At 37.9% G+C, this 15,702-nt stretch overlaps 1 protein-coding gene across 1 annotated transcript in view; it reads right to left on the bottom strand.

Annotated features, from left to right (window-relative positions):
* The window catches only part of PTPN1 (protein tyrosine phosphatase non-receptor type 1), a 44,211-nt gene that overhangs the window by 3,938 nt on the left and 24,571 nt on the right, over positions 1-15,702 (bottom strand). The window contains exons 2-8 of the mRNA XM_082007047.1: positions 10,804-10,894; positions 8,899-8,999; positions 6,790-6,888; positions 3,972-4,109; positions 2,048-2,257; positions 1,174-1,335; positions 308-543 (exon numbers count right to left, since the gene is read on the bottom strand). Coding sequence (XP_081863173.1) covers positions 308-543; positions 1,174-1,335; positions 2,048-2,257; positions 3,972-4,109; positions 6,790-6,888; positions 8,899-8,999; positions 10,804-10,894 — 1,037 coding nt within the window. The remainder of the gene's footprint in view (positions 1-307; positions 544-1,173; positions 1,336-2,047; positions 2,258-3,971; positions 4,110-6,789; positions 6,889-8,898; positions 9,000-10,803; positions 10,895-15,702) is intronic.

Consider the following 15,702-nt stretch of genomic DNA (forward strand, 5'->3'; position numbering starts at 1 on the left):
GTGAAAGAGCTCCTCTGTAACTTAACATACACTGCATGTAAATCAAGACTAAACCACCTCATTATGCTGTCACTTTTTCTTTTACTCTAGCAGGATCCCATAAGAGGCCCTAGCTTATGCATGACATTAAATGAACATGAGCATAAGACCTTTACTGAAAAGATTCTGGGCTAACTTGATCAAGGTCTGTTCAGGCCCTTCTGTATGAAATGCCATTTATGAGCAAATGTCCTACAACCTCTCAATGCTGTAAGCCAACTGGACAGTCTTCTTGGGACAGTTAAAAGCAGGAAACTAAATGAATTACCCATCTGTGATCAGTGGTACAGATGAACGAGCTCTGCCATCTGGAACCATCTCTTCCACAGCACTGACCGAACATCTCATCTCTTCCTCTACTACTTGGTGTTTAGGAAAAAATTCTGGGTGTTCATGCATCCTTCCGTTGTGCATTTCTGAGGTTCGCTTTGGTGGTCTGGGAGGTGGTGGGGTATGTTCAGGTGGTGGGTCCAGGTCTTCGTTGGAAAGCTCTTTCCACTGTTCCTTTCGGGAAGGAGAAGCCCTGTGAAGTTTTTCTCTATTTCTTTTATGTAAGCTGCTATAACTTTTAACTTCAACCTGTCAGGGTCTTTATAATCTACCTTTTCATTTATTCTTAGAATGACTGTTCATTTGCATTGAAAAAAAGGAAAAGAAAAAAAGAAAAAAAGACACAAGAACTCCACACCTAAGCTACATCCAGTACACAGAAGACATCAGCTATAAATAAAAGAAATTTTAATCTACTTCTGGAAAATTTAAATAGCACAAAAGAATCTGTGTTGCTAGAGTTCTGTTTACCATAAAACAAACTTCTGGCATATTAGAAAAATTTTGTTATCTAAAATGAAAGACAAGGCCAATGCAGCCAATCTACACCCCAGTTATAATACTGAAAAGTACATAAGGCCACTGGCTATACTACAGGTACTTTTTTGAAGGTTCTTAAATACAACACTTTCTGATCTGTCACAACCTTAAATGTTGTATTTAAGAACCTCATAATATAAAAATTTTTTGAAGCTGACGCAAGCACAAAATTTAAAGTTTCTATTCTGTTCATCCCACAAATTTTCTACAGTTAAAACAGAGTTGCAGCTCACTACATTAGGCTGTGCAGCCAGTAGTACTCACTTGCACTGAAGCATCTCCCATAATGAATTTTGCCCCTTCAATAACAGCTAGGTAGGAGAAACGGAGCTGATCTGCTGTCTGTATAAGTCCCATTCTGTACTTCCTCATTTCTAGGAGAACCTGTTTAACGTCCACAGAAGAAGGATCTTTCCGTTTGTCCATCTGAAAATAAAAATTTGAAACATGCTTTATGCTCTGATGAGATTCACTATGATGACTCATTTTGTACGAGGGCCTTCAGACTACCCTGCATATTGCGGAATTAATAAACTAATAAACAGTTATTTATTGGATCTCTAAAAAGACAAGAGAGGGGAAAACACACTGGGCCTCCAAAATGTGTTATGTTTTTCCCTTTTTTATCTTTCTCGTTTTGGAAATGTAATACATTTTAAAAAAAGGACATTTTAACCTAGGCCTGACTTTCTGTGTATTAGTTGCTCTCACACAGTTACAGAATAAAGCCAAAGGAACTCCAGTTTTATCTTAAAGTTAGGATAATTTTCCCCTGCCTACAGGCAAAGTTGACACCATGAAAGGAAAGACACTAGATTTATTTTGCATTGTTTCAGCATAGTTCACACTACTACTTAGCAGACATTTAGTGGGTTTTTTCCTTAACCACAAGGGCAAAGCCTATCTTTGAAAATCATTCTAAAAACTACAGAATTCTCCTCCCCAGACTCAAAATGGCCAGTTAAGAATGAGATCTGCCTTGGAATACACTCCCAAACCAGAATATGAGTACGATAATAGGAAATAGCATGAACAATACTTTGCAGAACATAGCACAGCTCTTTGTAAGCCTACACCAAATCATTCCTCAAAATAACTCTACAGAAATAGCGTATCATCTACAATAAGTAGTTCTTACCAGTAGAAGACACGTATCAACCAAACAAAAAGTTCCTGATCTCCCGATTCCCGCACTGCAGTGCACCACAACAGGTCCATGCTCAGGGTTAAGTGAGCCAGACTCTCTCACTTTGAAGAGGAAATTGAGAAATGAAGCAGGTGACTCTGGGACGCCGAAGTCAGGCCATGTAGTATAGTGAAAGTGAAGAATCTCTCTAGTTTCCTGTGTCTGTAAAAACAATATTTAGGAGGTCTTTTAGTTTGGATACACGAGTCAGAAGTATTCAAAGCACAGTTGCCTACAGCATGTTCTCATCAGCAAACATAATTCCATGTTCCTTTTCCTAGCAAATAGTCCCTTATATATTTAGACACACAGCTTTAGACATCAGACATTTTTACCTTTAGGTCAATTTCAAATTTATGCCTTTGGAAAAATTTTAGCTACTTCCTTTGAAAATAACTCTGACTTAAATGGAATGGAGGCATGTGCCTGCTCAGCTTTGTATGCTACTCAGACTACACCGTTTCCACTACATCTTTAGAACAGCTGACTTAAATTCAAATGACAGAGTTCCACCAGTCTGAGGGAGCTTTTATAGTTGCACAGCTAAGAAACTTATTACAAATAATTATATCTTGTTGTGAAGGTGTCCGTTTAGAGTGAAGGAAACTGGATAAGTAAATTTACTTATTCATAACATGGTTTAGTTTTTTCAGTACAGTTCAAATGCTTGTAGTGCCACAAGATAGCTGGCGCTACTGCATTCCAATGTCTAATGGCAGAGTATCATTTGAAGATGTCTCAAAATGAAGTACCTCAAGTTACAGAAGCCCTTTACACTTTCTGCAGACAAGGCTCTTACACTATCACAGCTGTTCCTTTACAGGCTTGCTCCCAAACTGAAAACTTCCTTCCAAGACTACTAAACTACTGGTGCTCACATCCTGCTAGAATACTGAACTGCAACCATCAAACATGTCTACAGCAGTTAGCACAGTTAAAACACACCACAAACTACATCAACTAAATTCTTACTCAGGCATACTTTAGTCAAATTCTTATCTGCTGTCTCATGTTTCCTGGCAGGATGAAGCATTCAAGATGCTAACAGATGAGCAAAGAATAACTGTGTCTTCCAGTAGTGAGCAGTATGAGGACAGAACAGAACTCAGGCTAGCACATACACACCTAGCTCAGCACCATTGAGGACCTCAACATTATCTTCAGTGACCTGCATTCAGTGAAAGTTAATGGTGTTCTTCCTTAGCCAGTCTCCCCAAGGAGCTTTAGATTAGCTCTCACTGCTCTAATACAGGGCAGTGCTGAAGAGGAGAGGAAGGGTGGGATACAGCATGTATACTTTTATTTTGGTATTGTCCAAAAGGAAAAAAGGAAAAAAGAAAAAATAAAAAGAAGAGTTATTTTTCTTAATGCTAGTGGCCTGATCCTTGTACAGGGCTCCATACAGCTCATCGCAGGACCAGAGGCTAACACAGTTCCTGCTTTCTGATGAAGTCCATCAATGCAAAACCTGAAGATTTAAGCCAAAACCTAAAAATAAACCTTAGACACAGGCAAACAGGCAGCTTAAGTGACAGGAAGAGCAATTATTTCAACTATAACACAAAAGCACTGGAACACTAAGTGATTTTATAAAGGGTTCTCTGAAAGGTAGTGACAAACTCACCTTCTCACTCAGTATATGGCCAAGACATGAAAATGACTGTAGTTTCCCCAGGTATGTTCCATGAATATTTAAGAGTTTCATTTCCACAACACACAAACTAGAGGCTGAAGGACAATCTCACGCATAATCACCAATTCCAGAATAAAATCTGCTATAACTCATGACCATCTTTTTCAAGATCTTGTTGTTGAGTAGGTGAATCTCACCTCAGAGAGACTGAAGAATCTGATTGGTACTAGTTTCTGTACTTACTGTAAGGTTTTCCAATTCTAGCTGTCGTACTGTGTAATATGATTTTATATCTTCAGATATCAATGTTAGTTTCAAGTTTGTATCTTCAAAAAACATTTCTTTCTCCTCCTTCCGTGGCCAGTATTGTGCACACTTTACCTAAAAACAAATAGGAGACATTTATATGTCATTCAAGTTTGTGTAAAAGGGAAGGAATAGACATCCTTAAATACAACATTTTCTTAGGAGACCATTTCTCCATCTGCTTTTATTATAAGGAGGACCAATTCTAGTGTGAAGAGTACCAGTATTCCTTTATATTGCAGAACCACATCTTCACTGAATCTTTTCTATCATTTTTCTATCAAAATACATCAAATTGTTTTGACCCTAACAGAACTCATGAAAATACCTAAGGTTTAATTAGGTAGAGTTCTCGTTCTTCTACGTGTAAGCTGAAAGGGTGTGAAGCTATGGAATCTAATCAGAATCAAAGCCATTATTTACTTTAGCTTGTATCAGAACAAACCAACAAAAAAAATCTAGTAACTGGCTAAGTATAAAAGCTCTCACAACACTCTGCCAAAATCTGAATTTTAGTCTACTCTGCATTTTATTTATTATCCTCATGTCAAATATTTATATTGCAAAAGAAGAGATAGATGTTAACAAGAGCAGAACATACTGTGAAGAAGTAGTATGAATTCCAGGAATAAACTACATACAGAGAATTACAACATTGCTAATTTGGAAGTGTAACATCAGATGGGATTTGGGGTTACTCCATTCACTCACCACAAAAATAAAAATAGCAGTGAGATCATTTTGATTTTACATGGCACAGTTTAAAAGTAAAGTGCCAAACACAAAACCTGCATTCAGGAAATATTCCCATTACTTACTTCTGACTGAACTTCAATTTTCTCAGTAAAGTTTCCCCAAGAGCTCAGTTTTGCAGAGACTGCTACATGCTAGGACCTTAAATGAGTCAACCACACAGAAAAGTAGCACATCTTGCAGCATGCAGTAAAAAACTGAAACTAAAGAAACTCATCAGCAACACAAATAGGAAAGTCTGCAGCCAAGTTTCTGACAGTTAAACCTAAGGATATTGTGACTGGGAGAACTGGTCTGCTACTTCTGCCACTAAGCACTCCTCCTCTGTAACGGGATTATGACCACGATTTGCCCACACCTAAACATGCAATAAGAATGGATTCTTGAACATGTCTAATGTCTCTTTTATTAAAGGGCAAATAACACAGCTTTAAAATTGAAGTGGAAGAACTATGAAAAAAAGAACAGCATTCCCAAGTCTAGGGCAATTTCCGACAGAATTTTAATAAATAAGAAAACCCTTCAGTATTTTATTCCTAGGTAGACTAACACTAGTTTTGCCCCAACTAATTCTATTTTTTATTGAAAATACATCCTCTAGCTTATCGGAGTGTAGAATGCAGTTATAATTCTCTGACAGCAACTGGCTTTGTGTCCAAATTCGCCACCAAATGTGTCTGCAAACGGTATTTTCTTGTGCTCCACTCTGGGTCTCCCACTGCTGTTTGCTGAGAAGTGTTAAACAGCCTGCCCTAAGGGATCACAGCAATTCATTTTGTTCAAAACTACAGGCAGTGCAGAAATGAGCGGGAAAGGTTGGAAAGGAAGAAACTATTGAAAAATATGGCTACTGCATCGCTTATGAAGATTACATTTCACTTGCACTACAAGAAAAGCCAAAAACTCAAAAATCAAGACTGCAGTTTATTAAAACACAACTCACTGCACAAGAATTTTCCTGATTATTGGGAATTATTTCCTGACTGTGCAAAAGAATGTACCACGCAGTTATCACTGGTGGATACTCGACATACCCGCTATCCCTTCTCCAAAGTGCCTTTATGCTGACTACACTGTAACATTCAACTTTAAACTGTGCATTTCTATCAGTCTTTAAAATTGCTTTTGTCTCAAATTTGCACAGCTGCCAAGTCCACCTTAAAGATGGCAGCTCTGGAATTAGCAGAGAGGCAGAAGTCTGACCCATGCATGGAAACCATGCCTGATGGTTCCCGTCTTCTCCACCATCAGAAAGGCTGAGGCATTTTCTTCTCAAGACAGCAGCTACTCCATGTGTCAGAAGAAATAACTTAAAATAACCCCAATTGTTTGTCTATTGTTTCCCTTCATTTTCTGCCTGTCTTGTCTAATGTAAACTCCTTAAAAGGTCTGGGCACAACTTAGCCCACTGCACTTCTAGCAAGTAAAGCACTGGCTTAACAGCTGGTTCCACATCACCCAGAAGACTATTGCTTGAGAGAGATATCAGGAGAAGTACTGGTGGAGAAACACTATGTCTAGAAGATACATTTAATAATCAGAGCTCTTACTGCATGAAGGAAACTTGGAGTCAAAGTGCCTCTAACTACTACAAAATGGTTTCAATAATGCTTGTGAACGAACACTTGAGTAAATGACCTTTCAGAGGTGCAATCTGTGTACACTGGAAAGATTTACATTCAGATACCTAGGTAAGGAGTAGAGACCAAATATTCACTTGTGTGGAAAGTGTTCATGCCTTATTTCAGCCAAGTTCAGAAGAAATGAAAAATTACAATTACAAACTGAAAAATTTTCTGACTGCACTAAGATCAGTTCAACGGGTACTCAATTCTAGGCATAATTTCTTAGATAAAATTACTGATGGCCATCATCTCTCCACCTTCCCACCCCCGTTCTTCAGGGGGGTGGGGTTTGTTTGTTTTTGTGGGTTTTTGCTTGCTTGTTAAGAAAAAACATAAACACGCAATGAACACACAGCTAGAACCAGTTAAGTACTTACGGATCCCTTTTCCATCACCCTGTTCAACATGACAACACCACGGCTTTTCTGTTCCCAAACCATCTCCCAAAAGTGACCACAAGTATTTGGCAAAGGTCCCTGCAGAGACAGAATCCCCAGGAATAAGCATTATTTTCTGTTAATGTCAGTGCAATGGTCCCCAGTAGAAGTTACTGCACTAGGCAATAAATTAGACAAGTAACAAGCAACTTCTCATTTCAAACTGTAAAAAAAAAAAACACACAGTGATACAGCTTTTTTTTTTACAGTTCCATTTTCCCCACTATGAATTTACCCATGAAAACATGGTTAATCTTCCCTCCCCATACATAACAGGAAGAGAGAAATAGTCTCATTTGTGAGAAAAGAACTCAGAGTGAAAAATGCTGAGAAATTTTCTTAGGAAAGGTATACATATAATGGAGAAATAAAACCTCATTGACTAACAGCAGAATTAACGCCTATGCTGAACTATTCTGCAATACATCATTGTTACATGTAATACTTCAAAATTACTAGACTGCATGGACGTGAACATTCAAAGGACTGAAACAATGAGAGATCAGTAACAAATTACATGGTTTTCCAAAATCTTCATGGATCTGCTTTGGGACTGAACAAAATGGTAACTCCTTTTAAAGACTACTATCTACTCACAAAGTAGGTTTCCTTGCAACTGCTGGTGCTATGTTTCTTTGCTATTTTATACTCCCAAACCATTGCTCTGAATTTTGCACAACACAAACCAGCATCATTGTGCCTCTCGTATTTTCTATCCATCACTTTGCTCAAACAAAACAGCAAGCCAGGGTTCTCAGAAAGAATTACCGGATTTAAAGCAAGCCATTCAAAGCCACTAGATTCTGGATCAGAATAGATAACTAATACCAGTTAGCTGCACATTTGACTATTCCACATACAGGTCTATCTGTTCTGCCCTATGATCAACCTCTTGTGAATAAGTGGAATAAGAGCTGTGTGGACAGAATCACTTTCATATTGAACACTGTACTGTCCACTTCTTGTTTAGAATATGTATCTTTATTCTCCAGAAACAGGAAGGAAGAGCTGCCACTTGAAAATATTAATCCCAGTCTACCTTTATCTAAAGTGTGGAAGGAAGGGGTAAAAAAAAAAGTCAAGATTAGAGACCAGGACAGTCTCCAGGGTACTGAACATTTAGGACAAACAAGAATTCTGGCACAGTTGCTAGCTCTTAGAATAAGACAACAAGGTATCTGGGTATTTTTAAATTTCTTAAATTTAAATTAGGTGTGGAATTCACAGATTCAGTGAAAAACAGCCACTTCCCTCCTGCCCCCCATATTCCCATCACTAAAATCTGTATTCATAGCTTTCCTCTCACATTAAAGGTGGAAGCATCAGCATTGCCCAATTTAGACCTTTTGGAAGCCATGTTATTAGAAGGTACATTATTTGTAAATACTACAGTAACACCACTTTCAGAAGGATGTTTAACAAGAAATACGTGGTGGAACATACTGCTTATTTGAAACAGAAGGTCAGGTGTAAGAAATTCCCTAATATGTTTCAGTTAACATCTGCCCCACTCAACATTAAATATAATGGATATTTGTGTGTTAAGTATGTTATTTCAAATAGGTTTTGAACATCCTGAAGTTCATACATATAGTTCTGTAAATGTGAAGCCCTCCCACTAAGTGATGTTCACCTCTGTTCAGAGAATTTATCAGGCAACTGAAGACTGCAATGGTCTTAAGCCTTTGTGCTGGCCTTCCACATAGGAGAAGTGTGATTTATTTCACCCACATGTAAATGTTACTTGTCACGAGCCAACAAGCAGCTTGCTAGAAGAATGTTAGCTTCTAGCCCAGAGGGGTCTAAAGTCAGATATACAAAGTGTCCAAATTACGCTACAAAAAGTCAGTCAGTGCTGACAGGAAGCAGGAAGAAATATGTAGTACTTCTATAAAATTGTTCTATGTATATGTTTATACACAGACACAGATGTTTATATACACTTAACTAGCTTTACAATGAAGAAAGCATACATAATAAGCTAAAGAAAACCTATGAAAAACAACTCCAATCACCATATGATTTTTATTATACACTGACAGCAATTACCTGGGTAAGGATGTAGCTCCTTTGGGCCTCTTCCATTTTTATCAAACTAGCATTGATATAGTCATTGTCACCTTGGTTTAGCTTAATTCGACTGTGATCAACTGCAGTATAATTAGAAAACACTGGTTAATGTATATACAACACAGCACAATCTATGCACAACCTCATCAGATGTTAGGATCAAAAAAGCTGAGTTGTCCTGAAGAATGAAAAGAGCTTAATCACAGGTAGCACAGAAGTGTTCACTGGTGCTTGTAACTCTGGAAATACAATATAGGTACTACAAGAACAGCACTACAGCAGAGCAGTGAACATAAGTTGCACTCCATCTTCCACGAATACACTGCAAGAATGGAAGTATTTGCATTTGAAGTAATCACAACAGTATTTGCAAACCAGATCACACTGACATATTTGTACAGCTATCGAGTTACTGTTTTTAAATAAATCTAATTACATAACTGCTTATCTTTTGCAGCTTAAACTTTCAAACCCATCTTGTTCAAGGTTGTTAAAGGTTTCCATAAACATATATTGGATGAACAGAACAGCGGCTTCTTATTCTTCTTCTAGACATTTAGTTACTGTTCCCAACCCAACCACACCTTGATTTACAGAAAGAATGATCAAAATTCAAGAATTACAGCACATGCAGTTTCATTACTCTTTTGTTAGTCTCAGCTTGGTCTATTCAGGGTTAAAAAAAAACCACCAAACCACCAACAAAAAAACCCACACACAAGAGTTCCCACATTTTGCAAGAAAGCCAAACAGATTGGAAGCAGTATTATCTAAAGGCAAAAAGGAACCACTTGTTACTCACAACCCCAAACATTAGAACTGCTTAGTAAAGCAAACTATGTGCAACATTGCTCTTCCTAGTCGATTGCCTCAAAGACTTCAGGAACTTTTAAGCACCAAGTATAAAAGTTTTCCGATATACAGTAATACTCTTGTCTTTGAACAAAAGATAGACATTTGCCCAGTGACAGAGCCTACCGAAACTTTGCATTTCAAACAGGCAGCAGTGCTGCACCCTGGAAGAGGGAAAGTCGTCCCAGAACAGGCATTGTCATTTAGCTCACAGAAGGCAGTTCAGCAAACCAGCTGTGAACTTTCTTTAGTGTCTCATACATCAAGTATTATTTGCCGACCATTTAACTACAGTACTGTACTTCTCTGCACTCTGTGTGTTTTTGTCATTGCAGTCTCTCTTGCACCCCAAAAGTACAGCATGCCAGGCATAGACAAGTCTGAATGTTACTGTCTTTGAACATGGGATTGTGCATGGAAAGACAGGCTGCAACACCAAACTGAGCCATGCCTTGTACAGGACATGTGCCTAAAGATGCACTTCCCACCAGAATTCACCAGAATATGTAAAGATGATAATTTCAGAAACATAGGTCTCATACTAGTATTACCACCTTTGCAAACATCCCCTTTTCTCTGTTTCAATTAGCTGATTAGCTTAGATTTTTTTCTAGCAGTAATGTGTTCTATGCAAAACTCTACTCCATCTCCCAACAGGGGCAGTTATGCTATATTGACTAGAAGAATGCTCTACTAAGTATACTGCAATAGAAAGGATACTTGCAATTTTATTAATGCTATTTCAGCCACCATTCTTCTCTAATGTAAGAATTCAAAGGTAAAGCAAGTTCCCTCCTTCAGATTTCTGCCCACAAATACGGAATCTACTGTATGCTGCTCTAGTATAATCCTATGGATATAATGGCATCCTGTGACATCTATCTCATAAATAAATATATTAACAAAAAGAATTGTCTTGGATGCATATCCATCTAATAGAAATCTTGTTCGTACAAAGAACATGTAGCTGATAGAAGAAGTCATTAGAGGTTAACAGTCTGTTACAAACAATGGAAAAGAAACTGTACTTACAGGGGCTGACATCTCTGTACCTATTTCTATTTTTGTTTCTGGGATGTTTGGCCACTTTACATGGAAAATCACTGGCTTCATGCCTGATGTCCTGAAACAAAAAAAGAAAGTCTTAGACATGAATGCATTTAATATCTTCATACCATTAGCTATTTTAAGACAAATAGCCATTTCACTTCACATCTTCATGTGTGGGAGTTCGGGACAGAAAGCACTTTGGGCTTCAAATTAAGAATGTAGGTTAAATTTATCAGAAAACAAAACTAACATAATTTGTGTGTTAAAATATTATTAGCTGCATAATAAAGTAGCAGAACATTTACCAGACATTATGCCTTTACAATCCTGATAGAGCAGGGTCTCTGCCCCAAAGCACTTTCATATGAACTGCTTTAAGCAATTGTTTCCACTATCAGTGAAAATATCAATTGTACTTCTGACTCAGTAGCAATTAGAAAACGTTCACTGTGATAAGAAAAAAACCCCTGCCTACCCCCCTTGGCATCAAACACACACATGAAGTGGTGACTTGTCTAAGATACATCTTTATCTTGAGTTATCAGCAAGATGCCACGGATCTGCAAATGGTGAAAGTTATTTGTATGCAATTCACATGCTCCATTAAAACATCTATATAATCTCAACAATCCCCTATATAATTAGAGTTTCTATCAGTTTTGGTTTTCAGATGCATATAATAGCTCAGCTATCTGAGACAATTTCAAAATTTGTAATAAAAAGAATTCTACTGTCCTTGGACACTAGTCCCAGTTTGGAGAAACAGAACTTTACACTGTAAATAAATACCGTATAAATATGCAACTCTTAAAAATTATAGTACTAGGAACTTCAGGGTGAAGCTGTTAGATTTAACTGAAATTAATGAAAATGGAAGGAATGTATTTACTATAGAACTGGTATTTCAATAGTATAGTAAGTTTAAGAAATCCTAAGACAGACATTGTGCACATACATGAAAGGAACAAATTAACCTAGCCCAGAGGCCACTAAAAATCATCATGAAAAACAAATTATCTGTCTAGATACAGATATATTTAAGCATGGTGTTGATCCACACCCAGTGTGACCAGAGAACACGTTTCTGCACACATAAAGTTAGTGCATTTGGATGGCTGCTTGTGATATATAGATCACTTGCACAAAAAGTGCTGTTGCACTCCTCTATTAATAGGTTCAAATTATCTCAGGCTCTGGCTCAGATTGTGGTAGCTTTCCAACATCAGAGGAGGATTTTATTCCAGCTCAAAAATCTATTCCCTAAAATGCAGGCCAACCTAAACAGGTTTTCTGTTCCTCTCAGTTTTTCATAAAGAACCATGTACAATGCTGAAGGTTTTTCTCTACTTTAAGGCTTTAAGGCTAGCTACTGCAGCTTATTACTTGTTCATCTTTTTCTATTCAGATATGTATAAATTTATACACTGAATGCTACATGTCAAGGGAATAGTTCTATTTTACATATACCTGCTCAAAATTAGTACAGTATTCTGAAATGGCTCCTCACTGAAATAAGCCCTGACATCAGCTGTTACCTTCTTATAACTTAACACATGGCTGCCAGTATTTCTGCTTATGAAGAATGCAGTCTGGAGAATATGATCTTGACTGCCACAGTCTAATATCTCAAACATGAGGCAGCTAAAATGGTGGTTTTCATAAATTTGTCTCTGACACTAGGTTGGTGACTTTGTGTTTTGCAGAGGTTTATTTTTCTTCTGTACAGGATTAACAAGAGACAAAACCAGGGAACTCAGAAAAATGGCTTTCTAGATCTCTAAGCACATTTCCCACAGAGCCTACATGTGTTATTTTAAGTGTTAAAAAAAACCCAAACCAAAAAACAATACAGCCACCCCACCACTTAGGATTCATATTATACAACCAGCAAAATGCAAACCGAACCAAAAGACCCTTAGGCATTTTTTCTGTAAATACTGGGTTAAATTAGCAGCAGCACTAATCTACACTGTTTCCTTTCATGGCATTAACAAAACTGAAAAGAACTGTCCCCTCTTTTAAAAAAGGAAACGGGTTAAATACTTCATTACAGAAATGGAATGATACAAAGGCATTCTAATATAAAAATATTATACCTAAGCAAACATGTGTATGTGCACATACACACTACTCCCAGCCTCAGAGAGTTCCACAGATTCAAATACCAACATCACGTATTTAAGGATCTGAAACTAGTAATTTATTGTCCAGGGAATAGACAGCTGGCTACTACCTCGCTATCAAATATTAGATCTTTTTAAAGATGCTACGATGCCAAAAGGTACTGAAAGAATAAGGGCGTTCTAGGAGATGCGTAACTCCGATAGGCAAAGAGAAAATGAAAAGAAAGAAGTTACCCATGTACATTCCAGAAACACAGACAATTTAAAAAGTGTAATATATTTCTGAAGCACACTACAACAAACAGGGAAAAAAAAATGGGGTGGGGTGGTAATAAAATGAGGGACCTAGATATGGCAACAGGCAAGCTGCTGCCTCTCATGAAAATCCAACTAGCATATAGGACTTCATTTCTGAATGTAATGAACATCAGTAAAACAGAAAATACTGGAGGGCATGCATGCCTTGACCTCAGCAGTCAAATCCATGCCTGAAAAGATGGGGCATACTCTTCTCAGCAATATGGGATAAAAGTGGTTTGGAGTTTTGGTTGTTTTCTTGGTGCTGTTTCGTTGGTTTTTTTTGGTTTTGGTGGGTTGGGTGTTTTTTTTTTTTATTGGCTACAGCAGTTGCTATAACATCTAAAGTGAAAAAAAAAAAAATATTAAAAATCTAAGATCACTTCCAGGATATGATGCTGACTTTAGTGGAAATCAGATAGCCTTCAATAGAGAAAGTTACTGGAGAGAAACAACCTAGTGACAAGTTACATAAAATGGCCATGTTATAGGCTTTCTTGTACATTCCTCAAAAACTTCTGTTACTGGTTATTGCAGAGTCACATAACTACTGATGCTCACTGGTGTCAGGACAGTTTCAGAATATGTCAATCATAGTCACTACAGGATCTCCATGCTGGAGAAAGCAGACTCATTCACAGCATGGAATTACTATACTATGAGGAACTTGAAGCCAGTGATGTCACAAGAACTGAAGTTAATGGATCAACAGAGAGATTGATGAAGTTACAAAACACCTTTTTGAATCATAGTCACACTGCAGAGATCCTGTCATTTAAAAACGAAGCTCAACATTTCATTTAAAAGGTCATGCAACATTAAAGAGGAAAGGCTAGAACTGCAGTCAGTATTCCAAAGTCAAATGCTTCTGTTTCTGAGCATGAGTCATTCCACGCCACTCATCTCCTGGTTTTAAGTCCTGTTCCCTGCGCAAATACCCCAAAAAACTTCAGGGGTGGAAAGAGGAAGTCTGCTGAAGCGCTGTTCTTCAAATGGAAAGTACTTGTAGCTGTTAATTTGTAAGTAGTGACTGGAAGAAGTTCTTTAGTCTTTACAGGAGAAGGTTGCTCTCAGTTGCTTGAATGGGTTCCACTTGGCCTGACAGCATCACATTTCCTGCCACGAAGGACAGAGAATGCAAGGGCAGATGGCTGTGTTGTTCAGACAATAGTGATCAGTTCCATGAACACAGTCTTAGTTCCAGAGTCCTAGAGATGCTCATCAGGAAGAGGTGGTCATGGTGGCTCTCAGCCCCTTGTCCCAAAGCCTTCTGCACCAGAATGCCTGCCCATTCCTCCTTTCCCCCTGCCAGAAACCTAACATTCACTCTGTAGCCCACAGCACTTTCTTTCCATTCCTCCCAGCCTTCAAAAAATTACCCTCAATTCAGCCTCCTAACCTGTAACTACTCTGGAGTTCTAGGTCTGTCAATACCCCCTTTGCTCAACAAGTATTTTCTGCAAACTGTTCTACTCGTCCCAGCTGCTGGTACTCTGCACTACACTACAGTTGCCATATGTAAACTCCTAGCACAACAGCACATTTGACTATACTCTCCCCATCTTATTCAGACACCAACGTGAGATTAAGAAAGAGAAGATACGTCCCCAAATCTTCAAGTAAATATCAGGTAAGATCACATGAAGAAGTGTTCACAACATCAGTCATTCAAGTACATTGCAATATTGCATAGATTTGCATGTCAGTATTTCCAGAAGAGAAACTAAATGTCCAGTCTAAAGGCCTTCAGATTCAACAGAAAGGCTCCCGGGAAACTTTGCAGCAGGCCTCAATTTGATCACACTATTTTATTACACCATAAACTCTGGAGTAGCTCAGCCTAAGAGATAATGATATACTGTCATTTTAACAGTTCAGTTCCTACGGGAAGCAGCAATTGCCAGGATCTTATCATGGGCTACAGAAGTGCACAGTAATCTATCTACTGAGGCAGTTACACTAAGGAAAGCAATTCACAAGAAGTATATAAAGACTTAAATTAAAAAGTAATTTTAGCTTAAGAGCTAAAAAAAAAAAAAAAGAATGTTTCCTCTTAAAGCTAGCACTGAAAGACATTATGGCACTGCTGTAAAAGGTGTTAAAAAAAAATTATAATACAGTCAAGTGAAAGCTGCTGTTCTCTGAGATGTCATCACAGGCTGATTTCAGAATGAAAATACCCCTACAATTACATGACGTGGCAAAGACCTGTACAGAAGACCACAAGAAAAACAGGTAGTACTAAGGGATCCACAATTAAACAGCTACTTTACACAAAGGGAAAAAGGTCTTCAGATTCAGTGTGTAAGGAAGCAAATGGAGGCACTGAGAAGCAGTGAACTCACTCCTCAACAGAAGAACCTTGCTAAGATATAAAACATACATAGATCAACTGTTCATTCAACCCACTTTGACAAGGACAACTGGATTTCTTATCCTACATTAAACTTTGTATCAGGAT

The sequence above is a fragment of the Phaethon aethereus genome (assembly GCF_964289735.1).
Source record: "Phaethon aethereus genome assembly, chromosome: 16".
Classification (NCBI taxonomy): domain Eukaryota; kingdom Metazoa; phylum Chordata; class Aves; order Phaethontiformes; family Phaethontidae; genus Phaethon; species Phaethon aethereus.